This window comes from Engraulis encrasicolus, chromosome 7 (assembly GCF_034702125.1).
Source record: "Engraulis encrasicolus isolate BLACKSEA-1 chromosome 7, IST_EnEncr_1.0, whole genome shotgun sequence".
Lineage (NCBI taxonomy): Eukaryota > Metazoa > Chordata > Actinopteri > Clupeiformes > Engraulidae > Engraulis > Engraulis encrasicolus.
In genome coordinates this window covers 14,302,070-14,323,855 of record NC_085863.1, presented here as the reverse complement: position 1 = coordinate 14,323,855, position 21,786 = coordinate 14,302,070, and the positions used below count along the sequence as shown (strand labels likewise).

At 42.5% G+C, this 21,786-nt stretch overlaps 1 protein-coding gene across 6 annotated transcripts; it reads right to left on the bottom strand.

Moving 5' to 3' along the window:
- Positions 1–2,184: 2,184 nt before the first annotated feature.
- Positions 2,185–21,655, bottom strand: erg (ETS transcription factor ERG). 6 transcript variants are annotated; one of them, XM_063202911.1, is made up of 10 exons: positions 21,334–21,655; positions 17,514–17,737; positions 12,214–12,383; positions 9,668–9,871; positions 8,856–8,936; positions 8,493–8,567; positions 7,925–7,987; positions 7,627–7,683; positions 7,481–7,528; positions 2,185–5,592 (listed from the first exon to the last, which is right to left on the bottom strand). In XM_063202911.1, the coding sequence occupies exons 1-10, from the start codon at positions 21,349–21,351 to the stop codon at positions 5,066–5,068; spliced, it is 1,467 nt and encodes a 488-aa protein (XP_063058981.1). In that variant the 5' UTR covers positions 21,352–21,655; the 3' UTR covers positions 2,185–5,065. The 6 variants fall into 6 exon arrangements, with proteins under 6 accessions (XP_063058981.1, XP_063058984.1, XP_063058980.1 ...); XM_063202914.1 differs by lacking the exon at positions 8,493–8,567; XM_063202910.1 differs by lacking the exon at positions 21,334–21,655 and having other exon boundaries at positions 17,514–17,758.
- Between the last annotated feature and the right edge of the window lie 131 nt (positions 21,656–21,786).

Sequence of the window (21,786 nt, the reverse complement as noted above, 5' to 3'; positions counted from 1 at the left end):
AATGTGGATAACCTGCCATTTGCAATAAGCAATTACCATTTCGTTCACGACACGAGATTACACCAATAGACTACATTAAACATTTAATATTGTGCAAGCAACATGACTAGTGTTTTAGGTTACAGTGAGCCCACCACATCAGAGTTTTTTTTTTGTTTTTTTTTAAGTCTATCCTTTTGATTTTCAGTTCAACCGAGAGGCACATGTTACATTATCACTGATTCTGACGATTAAAACTACTTAACTTACCGGCGAAAGACTGCCTGCGACTGTGGCTCAATTGCCATGAAGTTTCCTCCTCGAGAGTACGAGTTTCCTAAATCCATTTGACGGTTGATGATGTTGAGGTCCTTCACTCGTAATTCCATTGCCTACGACAGTCTTCTTCCGCGGTTCAGTGCAGCTGTGATTCCTTATTTTTGCATGAGAATCGAGTTTCTCTGCGTTATTAAGCTATTATTTCTTCAGGGGTGGCTCATTTGACTCAGCAAACAAAAGTTCCAATTTCGTGCATGCGGTTGATGTTGCTTAGCCCCACCTCCACAGTTTCCCGGTTATTTTCATTCAAACCCATGACTTTCTAAACCAAGTTCAATCAAACTATGGCAGTTCAACTCAATGGATTTCTCAGAGTTTAATATTCCCGCCTTCCCCCCCCTTTCTTTTTTTCAACTGCTGACTTGCCAACCTAAGTTCATTCAACACTTCAAATCTGCCATAACTATCAAATAATCAACACAATAGGCATTTGTAAGTTGTATTAGAGGAAAAACTTCCTCTGTAAAGTTAAAGATCAGGGACTTATCAGAGCTCATTGTGTTGAGGAGACCTAGAAAGTGGTTTTAACTAAACGAGGCTGCAATGTTTTACAGTGTAGATAACCACCCACATTCCTTCTATTGGCGTGAGCTGGGACTCGAGTCTGCAAGTACCATTAGGCCATAGCTGTCCACCTACTGCAGTAATACCAGACAGAGTGTGTTCCAGAAATGTTCTCACTACCAATAATGTGTTTCTAATAAAAACAGCAGACCATGGTCTGAGCTGCCACAAACGTTTCTTAAAAAGAATAGTTAGGCTTACTTGATTTGTAATAGTAGTAATTGTCGGGGCATTAGGTGACCCAGAGGTGAATCCAACAGTTTTGCTTCCTGTTTAATATTGTTGATGTTTTCTGTTACATGCATGTTGTTTAACATTTTCTTTTATAAGACACTGTAGAGGAAAGTATTTTACATCATTCCTGAACGGTAAGATAAAATTAATTTTTCCTGAAGTTCACCTGTTTGCAAAAGCCGACACTCGAGTAAAAAATATTACACAATCTACGTATATCAGTCCATTAACTGTTGTTTATAGCCATTTTCTACATGTTGTTTTCACTCTTAAGTTAAACAATTCAAGGGAAAGTCTAATTGTGGAGTGAAAAGAAACCAAAACTGACGAACAAAAGGAAATATCATTATCTATTCACAGTATCCCCTTCAACATCACAATAGGATTTAGCAAAGCAGTTTTGAACATCAGAATTAACGTGGTAAACTAACAAGCGAGTGTCATCAAAGTTTGGTTGTGTTTTCGCGGTATGAACACAGCCATCATGAAACGCAGCACAGACAATAGTAATCCTCCATCCATTATAACCTTCAGAACAAGTAATGCTAACTCTCAATGCCCTTTAGTTCTTGTTGCTGCTGCTATTGTTATGGCAACAGCAGTATGTGTGTTGGGTGAACATGAGAGATTAGCAGGGCATGTTTGTGTGCATCACAACACTCAACATTCTTATACAATGACAAAATGAAAAAGCTTTTTGGCTTTAAATATTGTTTATTGGAATGACAATATTAAAAAAATCATATAATTTATTCTTATGAATACTGTCTCCTTGCTTTTGTAAAATAGCTGTATTTCTTTCCAAAAGTTAAACGTACAATTTTTTAATAAACGATGCTTCAACATAATTGTTTTTTTTTTCCTGAACATAAAAAATAAACATAAAATGTCTTCTTGGGCAGACTTACAAAAAGTACAAGAAAGAGAGTTTATTTCGTAAACATGTGTATAGAAAGCATCAAGTTCAAGTTGAGGGGGTACTCCAGAGATGTGGTTAAGTATCCACTAGCCTGCTGGTTAACTATATGTGTTCTCATGGGCGGTTCTAGACAGGGGCCAGGGTGGGCCCCTGTGGATTACCTCCTGGCCCCTGTTGTGGCCCCTGTGCTGAATATCCAATGACCACGACATGATACACATTTTTGTATCTTATATACTCATAACAGTAAAAATGTATCTCTTTGGCTAATTCATTCTTTTTGAGAAATGTGTCTGGGCGACGATACATATATAAGACGTTGTTTGGACTGTTTATCACTGTAACACTTTTATCAAGAGAACGCAAAAAAACTTTTAAAACAATTTCATCAGAAGATTTGGAGCCAATCATAGGTTCAGGATTTCTTTTCCTGCCAAGCCCCTAGTGTGCTACTGGGGAGATTCCTATTGGCTGAAACATGTTAACCTATCCAAGCCCTACCCCCCAAGCTTACTTTCTGGAATACCCCCCAGATTTCAGAGTCCAACTTTGGTCAAGAAGTTCACAACATTTATTACAAAATCCAATGGTCCTTGGCTGACTGAGATCAACTCATCATGTTAAATGCATAAGTTATATATTCCTACATAATAAAAAGGCTACATGTATACTCAGAACTGACAAACGCACAGCGTTCGTGACTCAGAAAACAACAATAATAGTGATAATAATAATAACAACAATAATAATAATAAAAAGTTGGCACTTTGGTCTACCATACGTATGTAGTGGGCTATATGGTGCTCTACAGATGGGTAATTTGTTTCAAACAAATCCTCACCTTCGGCCCTGCCCTGCCCCACCCTACCCCCACTAAAAAAAAGTTCTACATATCATTGTATAAAGCCTCCAAATTCAGATTCCAGTTGTTCTTTTTCCCAACCCTTTACTGTAGGTAGGCCTATACCTACTGGGATTGATATCTGTGTACATGTAAACTGCCTTCATATTTCATAATACCAGTAACACTGTAACATGGTACAAGGAGATCACATCATATAACACATCATATTAACATTGTGAATTCCATTGCAATAACGCTATAGTAACATTGTGAATGCCATTGCAATAATGCTATAGTCACATAGTAAATGCCATTGCAATAATGCTACAGCAACATTTTTTTTGTGCATTCTGTAATCCCTCATTTCAAACCTCCTGATCAGGGGCGGATTAAGAAATTATGGCCCCCTGGGCCAGACACTGTCTTGGCCCCCCATACCCCCCCAAAAAACGCACCTCTGACCCCGGTAATTGGTGACCCCGGTAATTGGACACTACGATACAACGACCCGGTAGGCCCGTTCATTAATCCACCCCTGCTCCTGACTTGTACTGACTTATAGGAAATACTGCAAAGCTTAGAGTTTATTTAGAGTTTATACTTGCCTCTCTATCCCTCTTAAAAACCGGCTATCACTTCACTGTAAAACCGCCGGAGTTATTCTGCATTTCAAAATAGCTTTTTTTAAAGAAGTATTTTTACACATACAATGCTGTGTAACTGTTCAGTTAACTGCTGAATTAATTGCCACATTTATATTTGAAAAACAACAGTCACCATTCTTTCAAAAGCATCCAACATACTTGTATTGCACAGCTTACATTCTTCACAGCCTTTGGTCTGATGATATTCTTCCAAAAATATGTTTGTAATTAATAAATTACTAAATGTATTAAATTTACTAAATTAATAAATTTGTTGTTTTTGGAAAGATATCTTCCTTCTCATAATGCTCTGGGCATTTCCAACACACCCCACATTCCTTTTCTTGTCTTTGCAACATCCTTTCAACCCCTACAGCGTTTTCCCATTCAATAATACTGTACAATACATTATACATATTCACATGATTGATTGCACACTTTGCACACTTAGAGGTTCAAAGAGGCTTCCCATGTTGTTTTGGCACAAGCCTCAAACTTGGCATACTGAGTTGCATGTTAAGGCCCTCATGAAGGCACTATGGTGGCCCTACGGTGGCCTAGCAGTAGGTCACTCGTCTGCTATGCGGTCGACCCGGGATCGATTCCTGGCCCAGGTCCTTTGCCGACCCTTCCTCGCCTCTCTCTCCCCACTTGCTTCCTGTCACCATCTTCACTGTACTATCATAAATAAAGTAAAAAATATCTTTTAAAAAAATGAAGGCACTACGGTCAGACACACACAGTTGTCTGCAATTAGACTTCTTTTCGGAGCTTAAGCGTCAAAAACAAGTCCAGTTGTTCACTTTTTACCTACAGGCCCTTTGGATTACCATTACCTGGATGAATGAGAGGGAATCTTAACAGAAAAAGGGCAGTTCTCCTGATGGTCTTGACCTCATTAGGCCTATTGCCATCCTTCAGTTTGAATATTATCCTATACAGTATATCCTCTGTATTCCAGATCCTTCCTGTGCACTCTCAAACCCACAACCTCACAGCAACTCCCATATTAAAGGCACTATTGCTACCAACCAGGCTAAACAGCTAGGCTATTAGCTCAGCTGGTAGAGTATCTTTTTGACGTGTCAGCAGGGAGGTTTACTAATGTTCAAGTTGGCATCTTACCTGCTTACATGCGCACCTGCCCAGGTGGGAGGCCATGACCTGGACGAATAAGAGAGAATGTTCACAGACATAAAGTAACCCCCTCTTGGTTGCCTTGCCCCCCTTAAGGTTAATAATAAAATGTCCTTAACACTGTTAATGTGCTGTTAACAGTGCCTGTTAATTTAATGTGCTATTAAATAACTGGGAGCATTAACAGTGTTGTGGACATCTATCATTCACTTTAAGTTATTTTGTTTTGTCCAGCACCTATGCCACTGATATGCGCGCATTCTCTGTTTTCTTGGACTTGGCCCCATGAAGCCCATGATGTGATGTCTCCTCCAGTGTTGAAGATGCCCTGTGTGCCCTGTAATGCGCAAGGTGCGCCTGCACCTCGTTAGTAGTAGGTGCCCAGGTGTGAGGAGGACACGTCGGCTAGTAGTAGGTGCCCAGATGTGAGGGCATGTGCGCGGCCGGGTGTCGGCTGTTGGGGTAGATGGGCCCCGTCGGCGAACTCCAATAAGGATTCGGGGCGGCGAAAAACGCTGACGAGGTGACGCCGGGCAAGCCCTGAGGGTGCGAGGAGACGAAGTTCATCTTCTGCTGGTGCGCGTGGTGGTAGGTGCTGACGTAGGACAGGTCGGCGGGGTACTTGTACATGGCGGAGTCGGGCGGGTGCGGCTGCAGCGCCTGGGCGATGCCGTGGAAGTCGAACTTGTAGGCGTAGCGCTTGCCGTGCACCTTGGTCATGATGTTCTTGTCGTAGTAGTAGCGCAGCGCGCGGCTCAGCTTGTCGTAGTTCATGTTGGGCTTGCTCTTGCGCTCGCCCCAGCGCCGCGCCACCTCGTCCGGGTCGGTCATCTTGAACTCGCCGTTGGTGCCCTCCCACGTGATGCAGCCCGCGTTGCCGCTGTCCGACAGCAGCTCCAGCAGGAACTGCCACAGCTGGATCTGACCCGAGCCTGAGGAACGACAAAGACAGTGCTTAATTTGAGGGGGAGCAAGGGGGAGCTAGCTCCGGAACCTCAGATCAGAGCTCCGGAACCTTGGATGGAACCTCATGGAAAGACCGCTTGACAAATTAAGCACTGGGCAGACAGTAAACTAAATCGGTGGTTTTTTTTTTTTTTGGGGGGGGGGGGGGGGGGGCTTTTTGGACTTTATTATGACAGGATAGTATGAGAGGAGACGGGAAACAATTGTGTGAGAGAGAGATAGGGTAGGGCTGGGAAATGACCCCGGCTGGACTCGAGCCGGGGTCCCCGTGGGCATGCACTGTAAGCCCAAATGTGGGGGGCTTAGTAAATCAATGGTTTCCAAAGTGGGGACCGGGGAACCCTGGAGGGCAGCGAGTGGGTGCTATGTTGGAAGGTAAAGTATGGCAAAACAAAATAACTAGTAATTAAATAAATTGAATAACTAATGCACACCAAAATAAAATAAAACAATATATAAGCCTAACAATATTCCCATTCGTTAACCCCTTAAGACACGGCATTATAAATTATCTGTTACCAGAATGCCAATGACCAAGTCGTAATGTATTTCTAAAGGCCCCGTGTCAAGTCATACTAGTTTAGTACTATAGTACTGTAGTTAACTTTCAATGTCTATTACAGCGTGCCACAGGAGGTACGGCGTGCATTAAGGGGCTACTAACTGCATTATAATAATCTATTGCAGGGGTGCTCAACTAGAAACTGAAAAGATCCACTCGCCAAATTTCGTATGTTTCCAGGGTCCAAAAAAGTCGCTACGGACCGATGCAGAAAATAGCCTCACTCGCTGGCTGCACTGGCCTCTTGCTCACTCACTGAGTTGTCAAAGTGATGATACTTTTATTTGTCATAAGACTGGCTTCGCAGAAATACACCTATAGATCGCATGGCAGCGAAATCTCATGTATAATTTATACATATTAAATACAGATGGATTTTGTCTTGGTCCGGATGACATTGCGTTTGGGTCCGCATCCGGACCTGGGTCCGCCAGTTGAGCACCCCATATCTATTGCATCTCTGAACATCATTGCATTACACTTGGCTGATGCTTTTATCCAAAGCGACTTACAGTTCTTACTGGGTATACAGTAGTACAGTCTGGGGTTAGGTCAGGTGGCTTGCTCAAGGGCACTTCAGCCGTGGAGAGAGGAACACACAATGGCTACCCCAATTACACAGTACCTGCCCCCGTCACCACATCACAATTATTATCATTATTATTTTATAAATATCCCAGTGAGGCAGTGACTCACAGACCTAGACTATGGTAGTGAAAGGCGTTGCGGTGCACAGAAAAAATTGTGAGGCACGACCCATGTAAGGGGGGCTTCGGCTGGAATCAACCTTTATACAGTATGGGGGCCTTGTCATGGCAGTGGTGTAGTCTACGTAGAACGCAGGTATACGGAGTATATACACTTCACAATTTCAGGGATTTCAGTATACCCACTTAAAATTGATTGATCCATTATTTAGAATGGCACAAATATATACAGTATACCCACTTCAAAAAATGCTCAAATATACAGCATACCCATCAGAAAAAATAAGACTACACCACTGTGTCATGGTAACGTTTATGATGGTAACCTCATGGTAACCTCTAAACTAAATTATCGGCAGTACTATCAGAATTGAATTAATCAATGAAGCAGTACGGAATAAAAAAAGTATTTCACCTTTATTTACTGATATTTTGATCCGGTTGATGATGATATCATGTTCATATCAATATTTTAAACCACTTTAAAACGGCTCTTCCAAAAACCTGATGAAACTTCATGGTATGCCAGACTTCGAACACACAATTAGCTACATGTCAGTCAAACTGTTTAAAAAAAAATCTTACCTGGATTGGCAAGCCTGCTGCTGGTGGGTCCCAGAATTTGATAAGGGTCTGGTGAAGAAATTAATATGCAAATATGAAATATATTATTACTATTCATGTCAAATATTATATCAATATTAATATCATTAGACTTGAAAAACACAAACCTAACTGAGGTCTCTGCTCCTCTGCTTTTGTCACGATGGCTGGTGGGTTTTGGGGGCCTTGAAGGGTTAAACATACGGCAGACACATGGACAAAAAATCAATCCCTGTCTTTATCACACTCATTCACACTCACACTCACACTTACACTCACACACACACTCACTCTCACTCTTGCTCTCGCGCTTGCTCTCGCTGTCTCTTTCTTTCAGGGAGAGGAGAGCCCAAACCGAGAGGCCAGGGTGACTCTCCAGACGGGTCTCGTATTCCAATAGGTCAACACTAAGGCATTTTGACTTACTTTTGGAGGTAGCTGCTGGTTGGGTGGGCCAAACGGACCGTCTCGCCACTTCATACGCCAGGTCTGTCACAAAAGGAAAAAAAAATAAAAAATCAAGAATATAGTTGCAGTTTCTTCAGTCACCCATAGAGGGTGCTCAGAAATCATAGTGGGAAACGAACTGCAATATTGGGTTTCACACAATAAAAATCCCTATGAAAAGTTGCATGTCTGCAAAATCTGGACACTGAGCTAAAGCATCCTCCAGAACACTGAACCAGGGCCGTAACCAGACATTTTCAAATACCGAGGTCAAATACTGCATGCTGTACTGCATACTGTACAATTAGAATGCTTCAAACTCTTCAATCAAACTCTTTCGTTTGTTTTCATGAATCACTGCCTTGAGGATAAATGGGGATGGAGTGGCGTATACAGACTGAATTTATCATTGTTGAACATATATCGATTTTCATCATAGATTAATTTACACTACTAAAAAAAAACCCACAGGACATGACCTCTGTGTCCTCAATGGTAGTTACGGCCATGCACTGAACTATGATGTAATGATAAAAGCACCACAAACCTGGCCTGGGGGGGAGCCTTTGGGCTGTGTCGCTGGAGTACACTTGAGAATTTGGAAACATAAAAGTCGCGCCTCCTGCAAAACAGATATGAAGTGTCTGTGTGTGCTGTGCAGTGTCTGTGCTTTGCTTAGAACACTGTTCAAATATTCACCCCTGAATTGTAGTTGTTATTGGTATGAATTTCAAAAAAATGATGAAATATACAAATCACTGTGCATTTACAGTGCAGAAAAATGTATTGCAACGTGTACTGTTGAGAAACCTAGTGCCAGAAATATATTGCCCACTGGGTTATTTAAAAATGTAACGCTGTATGTCTTTACTTCACAATTCTATTTTCAAGTTTTAGGATGTCAACTGACCTGTGTTGCGGGCGTGCATCATCCGTGGGGAGTTTTGCAGGGCCTTGTCAACATCATCTGAAGTCAAGTGAGGAAGGGGAGCTGACAAACAAAACACTCTTTTTGACATTAAATACTAGAATAACTAAAACACTAGACTAGACTAGGTTGACATCTTCGATAATATAATTTGCATGTCCGCCAATTATGCTAGCCAGTAGATATTAGCCATAATTATATCATTTTAGCCATAGATATAATTTCTATAGGCCTAATGAGAGCTTTAGAATTGCCCAATACTATTTTTTTCACCATTTCTGTTACTGCAACTGGACTCAGTAGTAATATCGAAACCAGGGGCGGGCAACTGGACTCTGATGCATTTTCCAAAAAAAATTCATATACATGTAAACAGCGTCTGAATGTTACCACTCTCTGAGATCTTAGTATAGAGGGGTCACTAAGGGGTTCGCTATAAGCCTGCTACATGCTGAATGCAAATGCACTCTGACTCTCTCTGAAGTAGTGGAGGGGTCACTGGGGGTTCCCTATAAACCTGCCATGGTACATGCTAAATGCAAGTGTAAAGAAATCCCTCACATTGTCCATTCCACCAACAAACTTTTAATACAGCGTTTTGGTCATCCGTCCTTCTTCGGTCGAAATGACCGAAATGTTGTAATAAAGTTTGTTGGTGGAATGGACAGTGTGCGGGATTTCTTTACACTTGAATGACAACCCCACTGGGATAATAATATCCTATGCATCTGCCCAACTACAGAGGTGTGCAAATTAAGCGTCTTCTTGAACATACTAAAAGCAAACACACTCACTCTCTCTGAGGTAGTGGAGGTGTGAAAGGAGGATCTCAGCGCTGTAGCTCTGGGTGAGCCTCTGGAAGTCCTCCTTGGTCATCTTGCAGAGCTCCTTGCCGTCCACGTTCTGGAAGAGGGAGATGTCCACCTCCAGGAGCCCATACTCCTTCACTGCCCACTCCAGCCACTGGCGCACATGCTCAGTAGACCACAGGCTGGGGTCTGAGGAGAGGAGAGGAGTAGAGGAGAGTAGAGGGGAGGAGAGGAGAGGAGAGGAGAGTAGAGGGGAGACAAAGCGAGGCGAGGCGAGGCGAGTAGAATAGAATAGAGTAGAGTAGAGTAGAGTAGAGTAGAGTAGAATAGAATAGAGTAGAGTAGAGTAGAATAGAATACAGTAGAGGAGAGGAGAGGAGAATAGAGTAGAATAGAGGAGAGGAGAGGAGAGGATAGGAGATGAGAGGAGAGGAGAGGAGAGGACAGAGTACAGTAGAGTAGAGTACAGTATAGCATAGTAGAGTAGAATAGAGTAGAGTAGAGTAGGGTAAAGAAGAGTAGAGAAAAGAAAAGCGGAGGATAGAACAAAGAGGAGAATGGAATAGATCAGAAAGCATTAGCTGCCATTGCACAACAGTGAGACGCACTACAAGGGCGATAATGTACTGTATGCTTTATTTAGTCATTTGTATTTATGTAACAGGACTTGACATGGAGCATTACTGAATCTCTCTTCTGACGCCTTGTACAGATACGGTACATTGATGATGTCTAATGATTAATGAAAGAATCCCAGCTTTTGGCTGTCCGTTGGTAGTGTGTACAAAAGATCATGAGTTGAAAACTGGGTTTGGTCTATTCAGGATAACCTCAAGATTCATTCTAAGAACACATGTTCAAGCTAATAGGGTTGCATGTATTGTGTTATCGTGCAAAGAAATGACATTGTAAGCTGTTGAATCCAAATCAGTTTAACACTCTCTATTTTGTAAAGGGTTGATGTGAGGTGTTGTCTGCTGTGCTCACTGATAACAATCCCATCCTCACCCCTTGGCTTGGCTTGGCTTGGCTCGGCGGCCCGCAGGTTCACACATTCTCCACGCCTGTTGTTGGATCTCCGCCATAGGAAACGGTCTAGACGAGGCGAGGGGCTCACATTTGCAACAAACACACTCCTGTGTGGCGCAGAAGGCCTCAGGAAGCCGTCCTCTGACAGCTGAATGCCGGCCGAGCAGGGAGGCACTGGGCCCTTATCAGAACCTTGCCCTTAAGGTGACTCGCCGCCGCATAAATTGTCGCCCCAAAGTTTGTGTTTTTGCAGAATGTTTCGCAGAATATTGTTCAGTATTGCTATGCGGCGTGCAATGCATACATCTGAAAAGATACTATCTATTTGGCTTCATTTACTTCCAGTGCAACAGTACATTACATTACATTACATTGAACTTAGCTGATGCTTTCAATTATTCAAAGCGACTTACAGTTATTATTTTTCAGGGCATTGGCTACAGCCCCTCTAGCAATGTGGGGTTAGGTGCCTTGCTCAAGGGCACTTCAGCTATGGATGGAGGTGTAGGGAGAGGTCAGGGGGGATTTGAACCGGCAACCCCTAGACTGAAAGATCAACTCTCTAACCACTAGACCAATGCTGCCCCAGTACATCCCAAAAAGTCTTGGGAGCTTAGTCCTGAGTCAGCCGATGCTTATTTGAGTCAATAGTCAGTGACCAATGACTCTCGCTACCACTTTCACACTCCTGTACTGCAGGCCTCAGGAAGCCGTCTTCTGACAGCTGAATGCCGGCCGAGCAGGGAGGCACTGGGCCCTTATCAAAACCTTGCCCTTAAGGTGGCGCGCCGCCGCATAAATTGTCGCCCCAAAGTTTGTATTTGTTTTTGCGCAGTGGAATGTTGTTCCGTATTGCTATGCGTCATGCAATGCATACAACGCCTGATACTGATAATACACAATATCTACTGTATTTGGCTTCAGTGCAATTGGAACTGTACACATTGTCCCTCAGCGTGCAGGTGCATCACAGTGGAACATCATTGGAAAGGAGAAGCTGGAGCACACGGCAGCTTAGTTTTCAAGACTTTATTCTGTGTAGACTCTGAAGAAGGTGTAGCAACACCAAAACGTTAGGCGGGTGTTTGCACATAACAAAGTCTTGAAAACAAAACTGCAGCGTGCTACAGAATCTTTTTGGCTTCATTTCACTTCAGGTAGTACGGTACACAGAAAGTGGAGAAGACGTGCTCACACTATCGCCTAAATAGGCTACTTAACAATTCTTAACTGGGTGCTGAATCCCACAAAAAACTTGAATGAATAAATGAAACGAAGGACAGCACTCTTCAGATTTCTTCTTTGTTTATTCGCCCACGAACGTTTCGGGCAGAGCCCTTCTTCAGCGTGTAATGGCGTTTGCCAAACGTTTGCCAAACTTCAGAAGAAATCTGAAGAGTGCTGTCCTTCGCTTCATTTATTCAGTACTCGGAGTAAAATACAGCAAACTGCCACAGTCTGCTTGGCCTGTCTGACTTGATCACAATTGTTTGTATACGTACCCGCGGGCACAATGACCCTGCGTTCGCCGGCAGCCATGTTTTGTGCATGAGGCATGTGCTTCTCCTCCAGGTAGCTGTTGTAGGCCACAGGTGCACCCTCGCCTCCACCTCCACCTCCACCACTGCTGCCCTTGGGAGTCTTACTCACACTGCTCCCATCTGGGGAACTCCTGCAAGGGGAAAAGAGAGAGAGAGAGAGGAGATGAGTGGGTCACATAGAGCAAGACGCAATGGCACACAATAGTATTATAGACTAGGGGTGCAAATAATAATCGATTTGTATCTATGAATCGATCCTCCAGCTGGTGATTCCAATTCATCGATTCATCCACAAGAGAATCGATTAATCCATTTTTATTATTATTTCACTTCATTTTGTGAGGCCTTTTATTTTGCTCATGCCCAGAGGAAAGACCATATGTAGTTGAAGCTGAAGATTGTGCACATCCCAGGAGAAGGCGCAGGACAAAGGCTGACTGTACACAGTAAAAAATGCAGTGTTAATTCAACACTTAGAGAGTACTCTGGGACCAAATACACTCTAGAAGGTGTTACATAGACTCTATAAGTGTTGAATTAACACTGGAAAAAAATCCTGTGTAATATTACAGTGAGGATCTGCACACTTAAAAATCCTTTTTTTTTACCTGTCTCTATTTTCTTTTCTCTAAATGATAACATTAATAACAATAATACACTTTATTTTACTGTATTTATGTTTATTATTTTCATTTTATTTTTTATTATGTTTATACTTTTGTTTTTCTCCCAACTTAAGCATGCACCAATATTTTTAATACTTTATTTGCTCCCTCTCAGTTACTTGTCAGTCAGTGTGTTGTTGTGTTTGTGTAAGAAAAATGAAAATTCAATAAATAAACAATTGAAAAAAAAAATCATTTTTTCTTTGTTATTTTATTCCACGGCAGGATAGGACTGTTGTTGAAACCTCATCCTATATAGGGCTGCACAGTTAATCGAAAAATAATCAAAATCGTGATAAAATAGTGAAATCGAACTCATTATTTTAATCGTGATTTAATCGTGGCAATAGTGACCTACTTTTGAGAGCGTCCTTGAAGCCAGAACATACAGACAGGCTGGCGTTTCTGGCCAGAAATCTGTCCACTTAAGTTTCATGCTATTGCCTTTACATAATTATTACAATTCATTTTATTTTGCTCATCCCGTATGTTATTCATTCTTGGTTATATTTCATGTTATGATTTTCAAAAAAATCAGCAAAAATCAATCGTGATTAATAATCGTGATTATGATTTTGACCAAAATAATCGTGATAATGATTTTTTCCATAATCGTGCAGCCCTAATCCTATATATCCTTTATATCCTGGAATAAAATAACAAAAAAAGGATTTTTAAGTGAACAGACTCCTCACTTTGAAAAGACCATATGTAGACAATAACCGTCACAGACAGCACAGCAGAGACCAGTTACACCGTAAAGGTCACATACATTCACACATGCACCAATGCTTAGTCATGGCTTCACGAAAGAGGAGTCACTGAAGATTTCTTTTTTTTTCTCTTTTCTCTTCTTTCCTCCAAAGCAGAGCCCGAGGACATTTTTATATCTGATGCACCAGCGAATCAAGATGATCAGGTTGCTATTATTATTACGGCTGGAGAGTTGCCCTCTGGAGAAGAAGAGACGCCAGATGTTGCGGATTCAGGATGGAATGTCACATAACTTCATCTGGTCCCGTCTTGCCACAGCCAGGATTATGGAGAATTGGAAGTCACCGGGACTGAGACGGGACTGGAGTCTGGACCTGCCGGGACTGTCATGTGCCAACCAACTGTTGCCATGCCATTGCCCCTGGCCTGTGGGGAATGTGCAGTGTGTGTGTGTGTGCGCGTGCATGCGTGTGTGTGTGTGTGTGTGTGTGTGTGTGTGTGTGTGTGTGTGTGTGTGTGTGTGTGTGTGTGTGTGTGTGTGTGTGTGTGTGCGTGTGTGTGTGTTTGCATGTGTGTGTGTGTGCGCGTGTGTGTGTGTGTGCATGTGTGTGTGTCTGCGTGTGTGTGCGCGTGCGCGTGCGCGTGCATGTGAATGAATGAATGAAACTTTATTGTCATTGTACAGGTACAACGAAATTGGTAAAGTGCAGATGCTCACGGTGCTCAAAATCAACAAAGAAACCTATATATATACTGCATAAAAATAATTACGTTTTTAAAAAGTCAGCTGTGCAAAATTAAGTGTGCAGATTGCTTTTGGATGAAAACTGCCTTTTAGCCTGTTTGTTTTTGTACCCAGAGCCCTGTAACGCCTGCCTGATGGCAGCAGCTCAAACTAGTGTGTGTGTGTGCGTGTGTGTGTGTGTGTGTGTGTGTGTGTGTGTGTGTGTGCAGGGCCGGTTCTGGCTTATTTGGTGCCCTAGGCGAGTTTGATTTCTGGCGCCCCCCCCCCTACCTTTGAAAGAAAAAAAAAATCTTTCTTATACCTCACAGAACACAAGACTAATATCCTTAGTAAGCTTAACTAAATAGCATCAAGAACAATAACCGTTTTTCATCAAATGGATTTGTGGTTCTTTTTGACAGGCGACCAACACATCAGATTGAGTCGCATGAAAGTAGCTTCACTGTGTGGTGTGTTGGATGTGATGGTGGTGGGGCCCCCAACCCCAGATGAGAGGGAGGTTATCAATGTGTTTGAATTGTAACGTGAAATTGAAATGCCAGGAGAGTGATACAGTACATTTGCATGTAAAATGCATGTGTAGACAATAAGCCTACCAAGGAGGTCTGCATTGATCTACACTATCTACAGCATCACAAAGCATGGCAGCATAACAATTTTAATAGGCTAAGCTACACATTTGTGCTGTCTTCCAAACCAATTTCATTTCTGGACTGGAAATAGTGGTGCATTTGTGAGTAGGAGAATGAGAAGGGGGCTATCTATGTGTTTGGAGGGACAGGGTGAGAGAAAGGGAGAAGAGCTGTCACGCTATTGAATTTCATAATATACAAAATATAGTAAATAGCCTCACTTGTCTGCTGTGCATGGTTCTGTTACATGATTAATGTAGGCTATGTCATTCTGGTCTGGAAATTAATGTTTTTTTAAGCTTACAACAAGCAGGTAGGCCTAATTCATGTGGATGGAAGGAGATATGGCAGCTAAAATTGTTTTAAACATTGCACCAGTCTTACTTTACATTGCTTGTCAACCTAAGCAAGTAGGCTATTATGATATCAGGTGGGTGTTAGTGAGTAGTGAGTAGGCTACTAACAGCTACTTTACTGGATTTCATTGCTTGGCATACTTGGCTAATGTTAGCATGCTAACTAGCGATTTCTCTGATCAAAAACAAAGCTCTTTTTCTCTCTAATTCCAAATAGTAACCTCATAACTATTAGGCTTTCCATAATCACAAACGGTTGCTGATTAAATCACATAGTTCCAAAACAACCTCTGAAACTCCTGCATCATGCAATGAGTGGTTTAATGAGAACATAATAATCTCCATCCAGCAGAGCAGCACTACTGTTTGCGCTTGCCCCCTCTGTCTCTCGAGTGAGTCTCCAAATTCAAAATAGACCGCACGCTGTCACTCGTCCCGCCCCCTTTCTCAGAACTGTCTGTTTATTGGTTCACAGACTTCCCAGAGACAGTTGGAAGAGATATTACTATTGGCTGAGGGGCGCTTTGCCGTGAGGAGCGCTTTCGCCACTCTTTGTTGATTGCGACTTCATAAAAAAACTTCATATCGCAAAATTACGCTTAGGAGAGCGCCATTTCGGCGCCCCTTCTTCACATGGCGCTCTAGGCGACCGCCTAGCCGGCCTATGCTAAAAACCGGCCCTGTGTGTATTGCACAGCTTATTAATCCCTTCAGGATGTTCCGTTACTGGAATTGGGATTCTGCTCGTTTCTCATGGTGCACGCGGCGTGCAGCACATGGTAGCCATCACAGCACTGGACAGCACATAGAGAGCAATGTGAGGGGAGAGAGCAATGTGAGGGGAGAGAGCAATGTGAGGGGAGAGAGCAATGTGAGGGGAGAGAGCAATGTGAGGGGACATATTCAGGTTAGGATGAATTGTCTTAATGTTGCCAAGCAACCAAAAGGTCACAGAAAGGGACTGCTCCTTGAGCTTTCTTGAGGAAAAAAAACCCACCACACGGCTCCTGGTGTATGTAGGTGCCATGCCAGCTGCATGGCAGCTCTTGTGAGGCATTCAATGAGAGCTAAATAGTGCAATCCCTTGTGTGGAGTGCAGGGTCAGTAGGAATAAGACATGACGCAGTCTCCAAAGTGTATGCCATGTAGAAGAGAGCAAAAAGTGCAGGGTCTATTTTAGAGATGTACCGGATCCAAGATCCGGTTCCGGATCCGGCAGGATAATTCATTTTCTCAGGATCTGGGTCCGGCAGGATCTTAAGCAGTGGATCCGGTATCCGGCTGTTACCTAAAAATCAGGATCTGGTGCATCTCTAGTTTTTACATAGCCTAGGCTTTTCAGTCAATTTTCACAACCCCAATCTCTGCATGGAGTGAAAGCCCTTTGGAAGCGGCCGTTGCAGGCAGTGTGGCAGTAAGCCAATTTGTCTAAAAAATAGTTTGAGCAAATGTAATAAAAAGGGCCCACGTGTTCGAGTAGGCTATGAGTTTCAACCCTTTCGTAGGATCTGGTATCCAGTTCCGGATCCGGCAGGATCTTAAGCAGTGGATCCGGTATCCGGCAGGATCCTAAAAATCAGGATCCGGTGCATCTCTAGTCTATTTGTTGGATAGCTATTGGATAGCTATTTATTCCTAGCTATACTTTGTAATTCACAAACGGTCTGATTACGCTTCTCTGGAGAGGGTTTTCAGTCGACCACCAGACGGGCGTTGTTACCCGACAATAAGCAAACGCACTTATTTTTTTATTATCTTTATTTTTATGTTTATTTTATTTTCTATTTTATTAGTATTTTTACCTTATGTTTTATCTTAATGTTTTAAATGTTTTTTTACTCTAATTTATTTCCTTCTTTCTTCCCTGTTTCCTTTCTTTTACATTTGTTAACTTTGTGAAGCACATTGAGTTGCACCTGTGTACGAAATGCGCTATATAAATAAACTTGCCTTGCCTTGCCTTGCCTTAGGAGCATAATAACATACATCATGAACATCAACTATCAGCGATTGGTCAGAGCTCATTTCAAACCAGTGCTGAGCTCATTCCTCCCACCCAAGTGCTCCAGTTCAACGAGGATCCAGACCAAAAATGAATTATGAAGTAATGAATGTGGTCTGGTAAAATCAAGCTATTACTGCACCATACCTGGAGCCGTTGACTTGGCTACTGCTGTGGCACTCCATCTTGATGGAGCTCCTGGCGGGCAGCTGGTTCATCCAATCAGGCGGTTGGACTGGGGGACTGATCTTGGTGCTCTGGCCGTACTCGCTGGCGGAAGAGGAGGCGGTCATGTCGGCTTTGGGATGGTGAGACACACCGTAGCCACACTCGAACAGTGACTGGTCCTCACTCACCACTGACAAGGCCTCCTGGGACAAGGAGAACACCATTCACAGTTTAAGGACATTAATGTATACAGAGGGTCCAGATAATGGCGCTTGAAGGTGCACTGTGTAGATTTGTGGCCAGAGTAGGTATTGAAACTGTGCTGCCCATCTTTTCATTAATATTTACAAAGTAATAAACTAATAATGTACTTACTAGTACTGTATGACCAAAGTACCAAAGTTTTGCTGCTAAAAATGTCTATTTCTGGAAATTCAAAATGGCGGACATGGAGGAGATCCCTCTTTTCATGTATGAAGAGTGCAATTTTCAAAGTCATAGCAAAACCTATTATTGTCAGTCTAACGAACCAACCTGGTTTAAGACAAGACAGCCACACCCCTCTAGAGGACTTCAAAATTGTTCATAGTCTTTTCAGCGTTTGTTAGATCTCTTTTGTGGCCCATTTTCCGAGAGGAGAACAAAGTTGCCTAATAATCATGCACAATAATTATGCCCTGATATATGGTATTAGGCTCCTTCTATCACACTGTCTCTTATTATACAAATATGCATGATCTGGAATGCGTAGATCCAATAGGTGTTCATGTCCATAAAGGGTGGAGGCGGACAATATGCATAAAATGGACAATATGGTCAAAAAACTTGCTTGCCTAATAATTCTGCACACAGTGTAGTTATTTAGCAAAACACTGAACATTAAATGCTTCATCACTGGGTTTCTCTTCTACAGCTTTCATACATAGTATGACACACAAAGATCATTCATGAAGAACAGGCCAGTGGCACCAGGTCCATGACTATCCCCATTCAAATATACAGTATTTAAAGATTAACAGAACGCATAAAAAAATGGCCAGACTCAACTCTGTTTAAGTCTCACAGATTTCAGAAAAGAGCCAATTCCCCTAAAACGTCAAGGCTTTAACAGGAATACAAACACAAGGTTCATTCATGCAGAACAGGCCTCTAAAAGTTGTGTCACATTGCGTTGCACCGAATGCCTACAGAGAGGAAGTGCTGCTCACGGGGCATTTCCTGCATCCAGAGTTCCTGGTGGAGCCGGGGGGATGGACGCTGGTATGGCGGCCGGCTGGCTAATGGAAAAAAGGAAGTCCTCGTCCATCGACAACAAAAATGTCTGATTGCGTTCTGCTGCATGCTGAAAGAGTCTTCAGAGTCACCGCTTGGCCTTCAGCTAATGGGGGTGTACCGTACGCAGGGGTGTCGTTCAGGGGGGTAACATGTGACTGAGTCACCAGGGCCCCATGCACGTAGGGGGCCCACATACAGTCCGATTTATGAAAATATATGGCTGGGGGGGGGTCCAGTGGAGCTGATTGTACATAGGGCCCAAAATGGTCTGCTACGCCCCCTGGGTGCACGGCAGGGGAGGGGAGGGGAGAGGGGGGTGAGGAGAGAAGGACACTCACTGCGGCACTTCCATCACAAAAAGTGAAGGGCATTAACCTCTTAGTAACGTCAACAGTGCAAGCTTGCCCTTACATTTCCCCCTTATCAACAGCATAGTGCTGCCGGTGTTGTTACAGCCAGCCAACTCCCCTGGCTGATTCCTTTACGGCGCTTTGTGGCTTCTACATCTGGCCAGCGCTGATTGCTTTCCCGCTATACCAGTGCTTCTCAACCTTTTTCGAACAAATACCCCCTGAACCTCATCATAAGCCTTGAAAAACTGAAAGAAAAGTCTGCGACATCAAGCTCCCGTTGCTCTTTTTTTAATGTGACGTTTCGGGCAGCATGCCCTTCATCAGACAATCTCATCATAAGCCTCCCAATGCCCCCTTGACCTCTACCACCTAACACCCCCTTAGTATTAAAAAAAAATGAAATGGACTAATGACTCCGAATGGCAAATAAGCACCACCCCCAGTCAGCTGTATCCTTCTCAACGCCCCCCTAGCGGTCCCCAATGCCCCCTGGGGGGCTGTATCACCCCCATTTAGAAACACTAGGCTATACTATAGGCTACTGTGAAACAGTGTGGTGTGGGGGTGATTGTGGCTGTGTGGGGTTGTGTGGGCAGCTTCTTCAAGTATGCACAATTAACTACCTATTACTGTAAGTGCACTCTCCAAGTCATGCTAGAGCACATGTTGACAGCACTGTGAGGGGGGGTTAAGGGCTTTGATTGGATGCTGATTACCTCAACGAGCTGTGTGTTGAAACCATTTACATGAATATATTCAAGTCAATGGCTGAAACATGTGAGGATAATTTAACAAAATGCTTTATGTTTCTGGGAATAAGACTGGATATAAACTATGCACACATGAATCAGTCATAACTAACCAATTTCTTTCAAAATAAATACATTCAAAAATAAATTAAAATTCTGTATTCAAATTCAATTATTCTCTATAACTTGTTAAGACAATGCATTACAAATTTACTGTTACCATAATGGCAATGACAAAGTCATTATTGAAGGCCCTGTGTATTGTCATACTGTAGCAGTGTAGTACTGTGGTAGCTAAATTTTCAATGACTATTACCGTGTTGCACTGGTGGGACGGCGTGCATTATTTATTGCAACAGAAGGTACATTACTACTGCTGTCATGTTTCCAAAACTCTAGTTAAGTGACTGTTTCCCCTGCAAGATTACCCAAATACTTTAACCCATTTTAGCCTGGAACGACATATACACTGCATTCAGGCTCTTGAGATTTGAGTTTATCATTAAAACTTTGGGTATGTTAGAGCTGAATGAACACAGTCTAATGCAAAATGCTTTTAAAAGGAACTTATTTCATATGTTTATGCTTCGGATGCTGAGATGTTTAGGTTTTAATAGGCAGAGGGCACCTTTACCCAAAAAGGGCTTAGGCTAAAATGGGTTAAAGGAATTAATATGACTGCTATTTTATACTTTTACGTCACAATGTATAATAGTGTGTATAATTTCACAATGAGTTACACCAGCAATAGGCAAACCACCAACTGCCAATATTGAAATAAAATAACAGATGCAGTGTTAGTTTGGAATGCTTGTCCCTTCAAGAATCAACTAAAAATGTTATGTCATACTGGACTGTCCACTCTACTATCATTGTTTGACATCTACAAGATTCTACAACACAAGACAATCTCCAAGGTCCTTACCACACTAATGATGAACTTAAGTAGCCAGGAAGGTAAATAGATATATAGTGTTTGTAATTGGGTATTTTCCCTAACATTTGGGATTGTAAAATGGTCTAATAATTATAGGTACATAGTTGTATTATGGTGTTTACAGAGTATGCTCCTTTGCGTAGTTAGAGAAAAATGTAACATTCAAAAAACATCACATTACAGGTACACATGGCAGAACAATGACACAAAACAGATACATCTTCCCTACTTCTCTGCTTCGGACAATTCACAAATAAGTCAACTAAATCTCCCAACATATGAATCCTCTGAAACAATGTTTTAAACCATTTTCAATTGTAGTTCGGACAGGGAAACAAATTTGTCCAGGGGACATCTTGCTTTACTGGCTTGGGTAGGGTGTTACCACCAGACCCACTCAATCTGATTGCGGCACAGTATTTGAAAATTCCTAACCCTCAAGACATCAACAAGTGTTTTAAAGTTTTACAAATCTTGTCTCTTACCTTGATGGTGCTTGCCATTGTCAAATAAGGACTGTCCAGTCCTTTTTATTTTTTTAAAAATTCAACTGCTATTCTGATTTTTCTCGTCTTTTTTCTAGTCAGACAGAGGGCAAGTTGGAGTTGTACGTACACACTAAGTGTTGTTTGGAGCGGATGAGATTGTGCTAACGTTGGGAAGTGGATTTGGCCAATGGCAGGAAGAGGATTCTATTGGTTCTGGCTAGCGGCGCTCCAAGAAACAGGATATTTGGGAGCGAGGAGATAAGGCCGCTTAAAACAATGTTGTTGTTGTGGATGATGATGATGAGTGTTAGAAGATTTCTGCTGCTCTTTCTGAGAAGGTGAAATTAGCAGGAAAACCTGCAAGAATGACACTTCAGGAGCACTTACGAGAGTATGATTCCAATAATGTGTGAACAACACTGGAAAAATATATATACTCGGAGTCGGACA

What these genes read in the sequence shown, in the direction of transcription:
- erg (XM_063202910.1), bottom strand. Translation starts at nt 17,758, where the DNA reads ATGGTGTTCTCCTTGTCCCAGGAGGCCTTGTCAGTGGTGAGTGAGGAC. An exon ending in CAGGGTCATTGTGCCCGCGG is followed by an intron (nt 9,872 to 12,213) that starts GTACGTATACAA and finishes TCCTCTCCTCAG; the next exon opens with ACCCCAGCCTGTGGTCTACT. An exon ending in AAGGCTCCCCCCCAGGCCAG is followed by an intron (nt 7,988 to 8,492) that starts GTTTGTGGTGCT and finishes CTTTTGTGACAG; the next exon opens with ACCTGGCGTATGAAGTGGCG.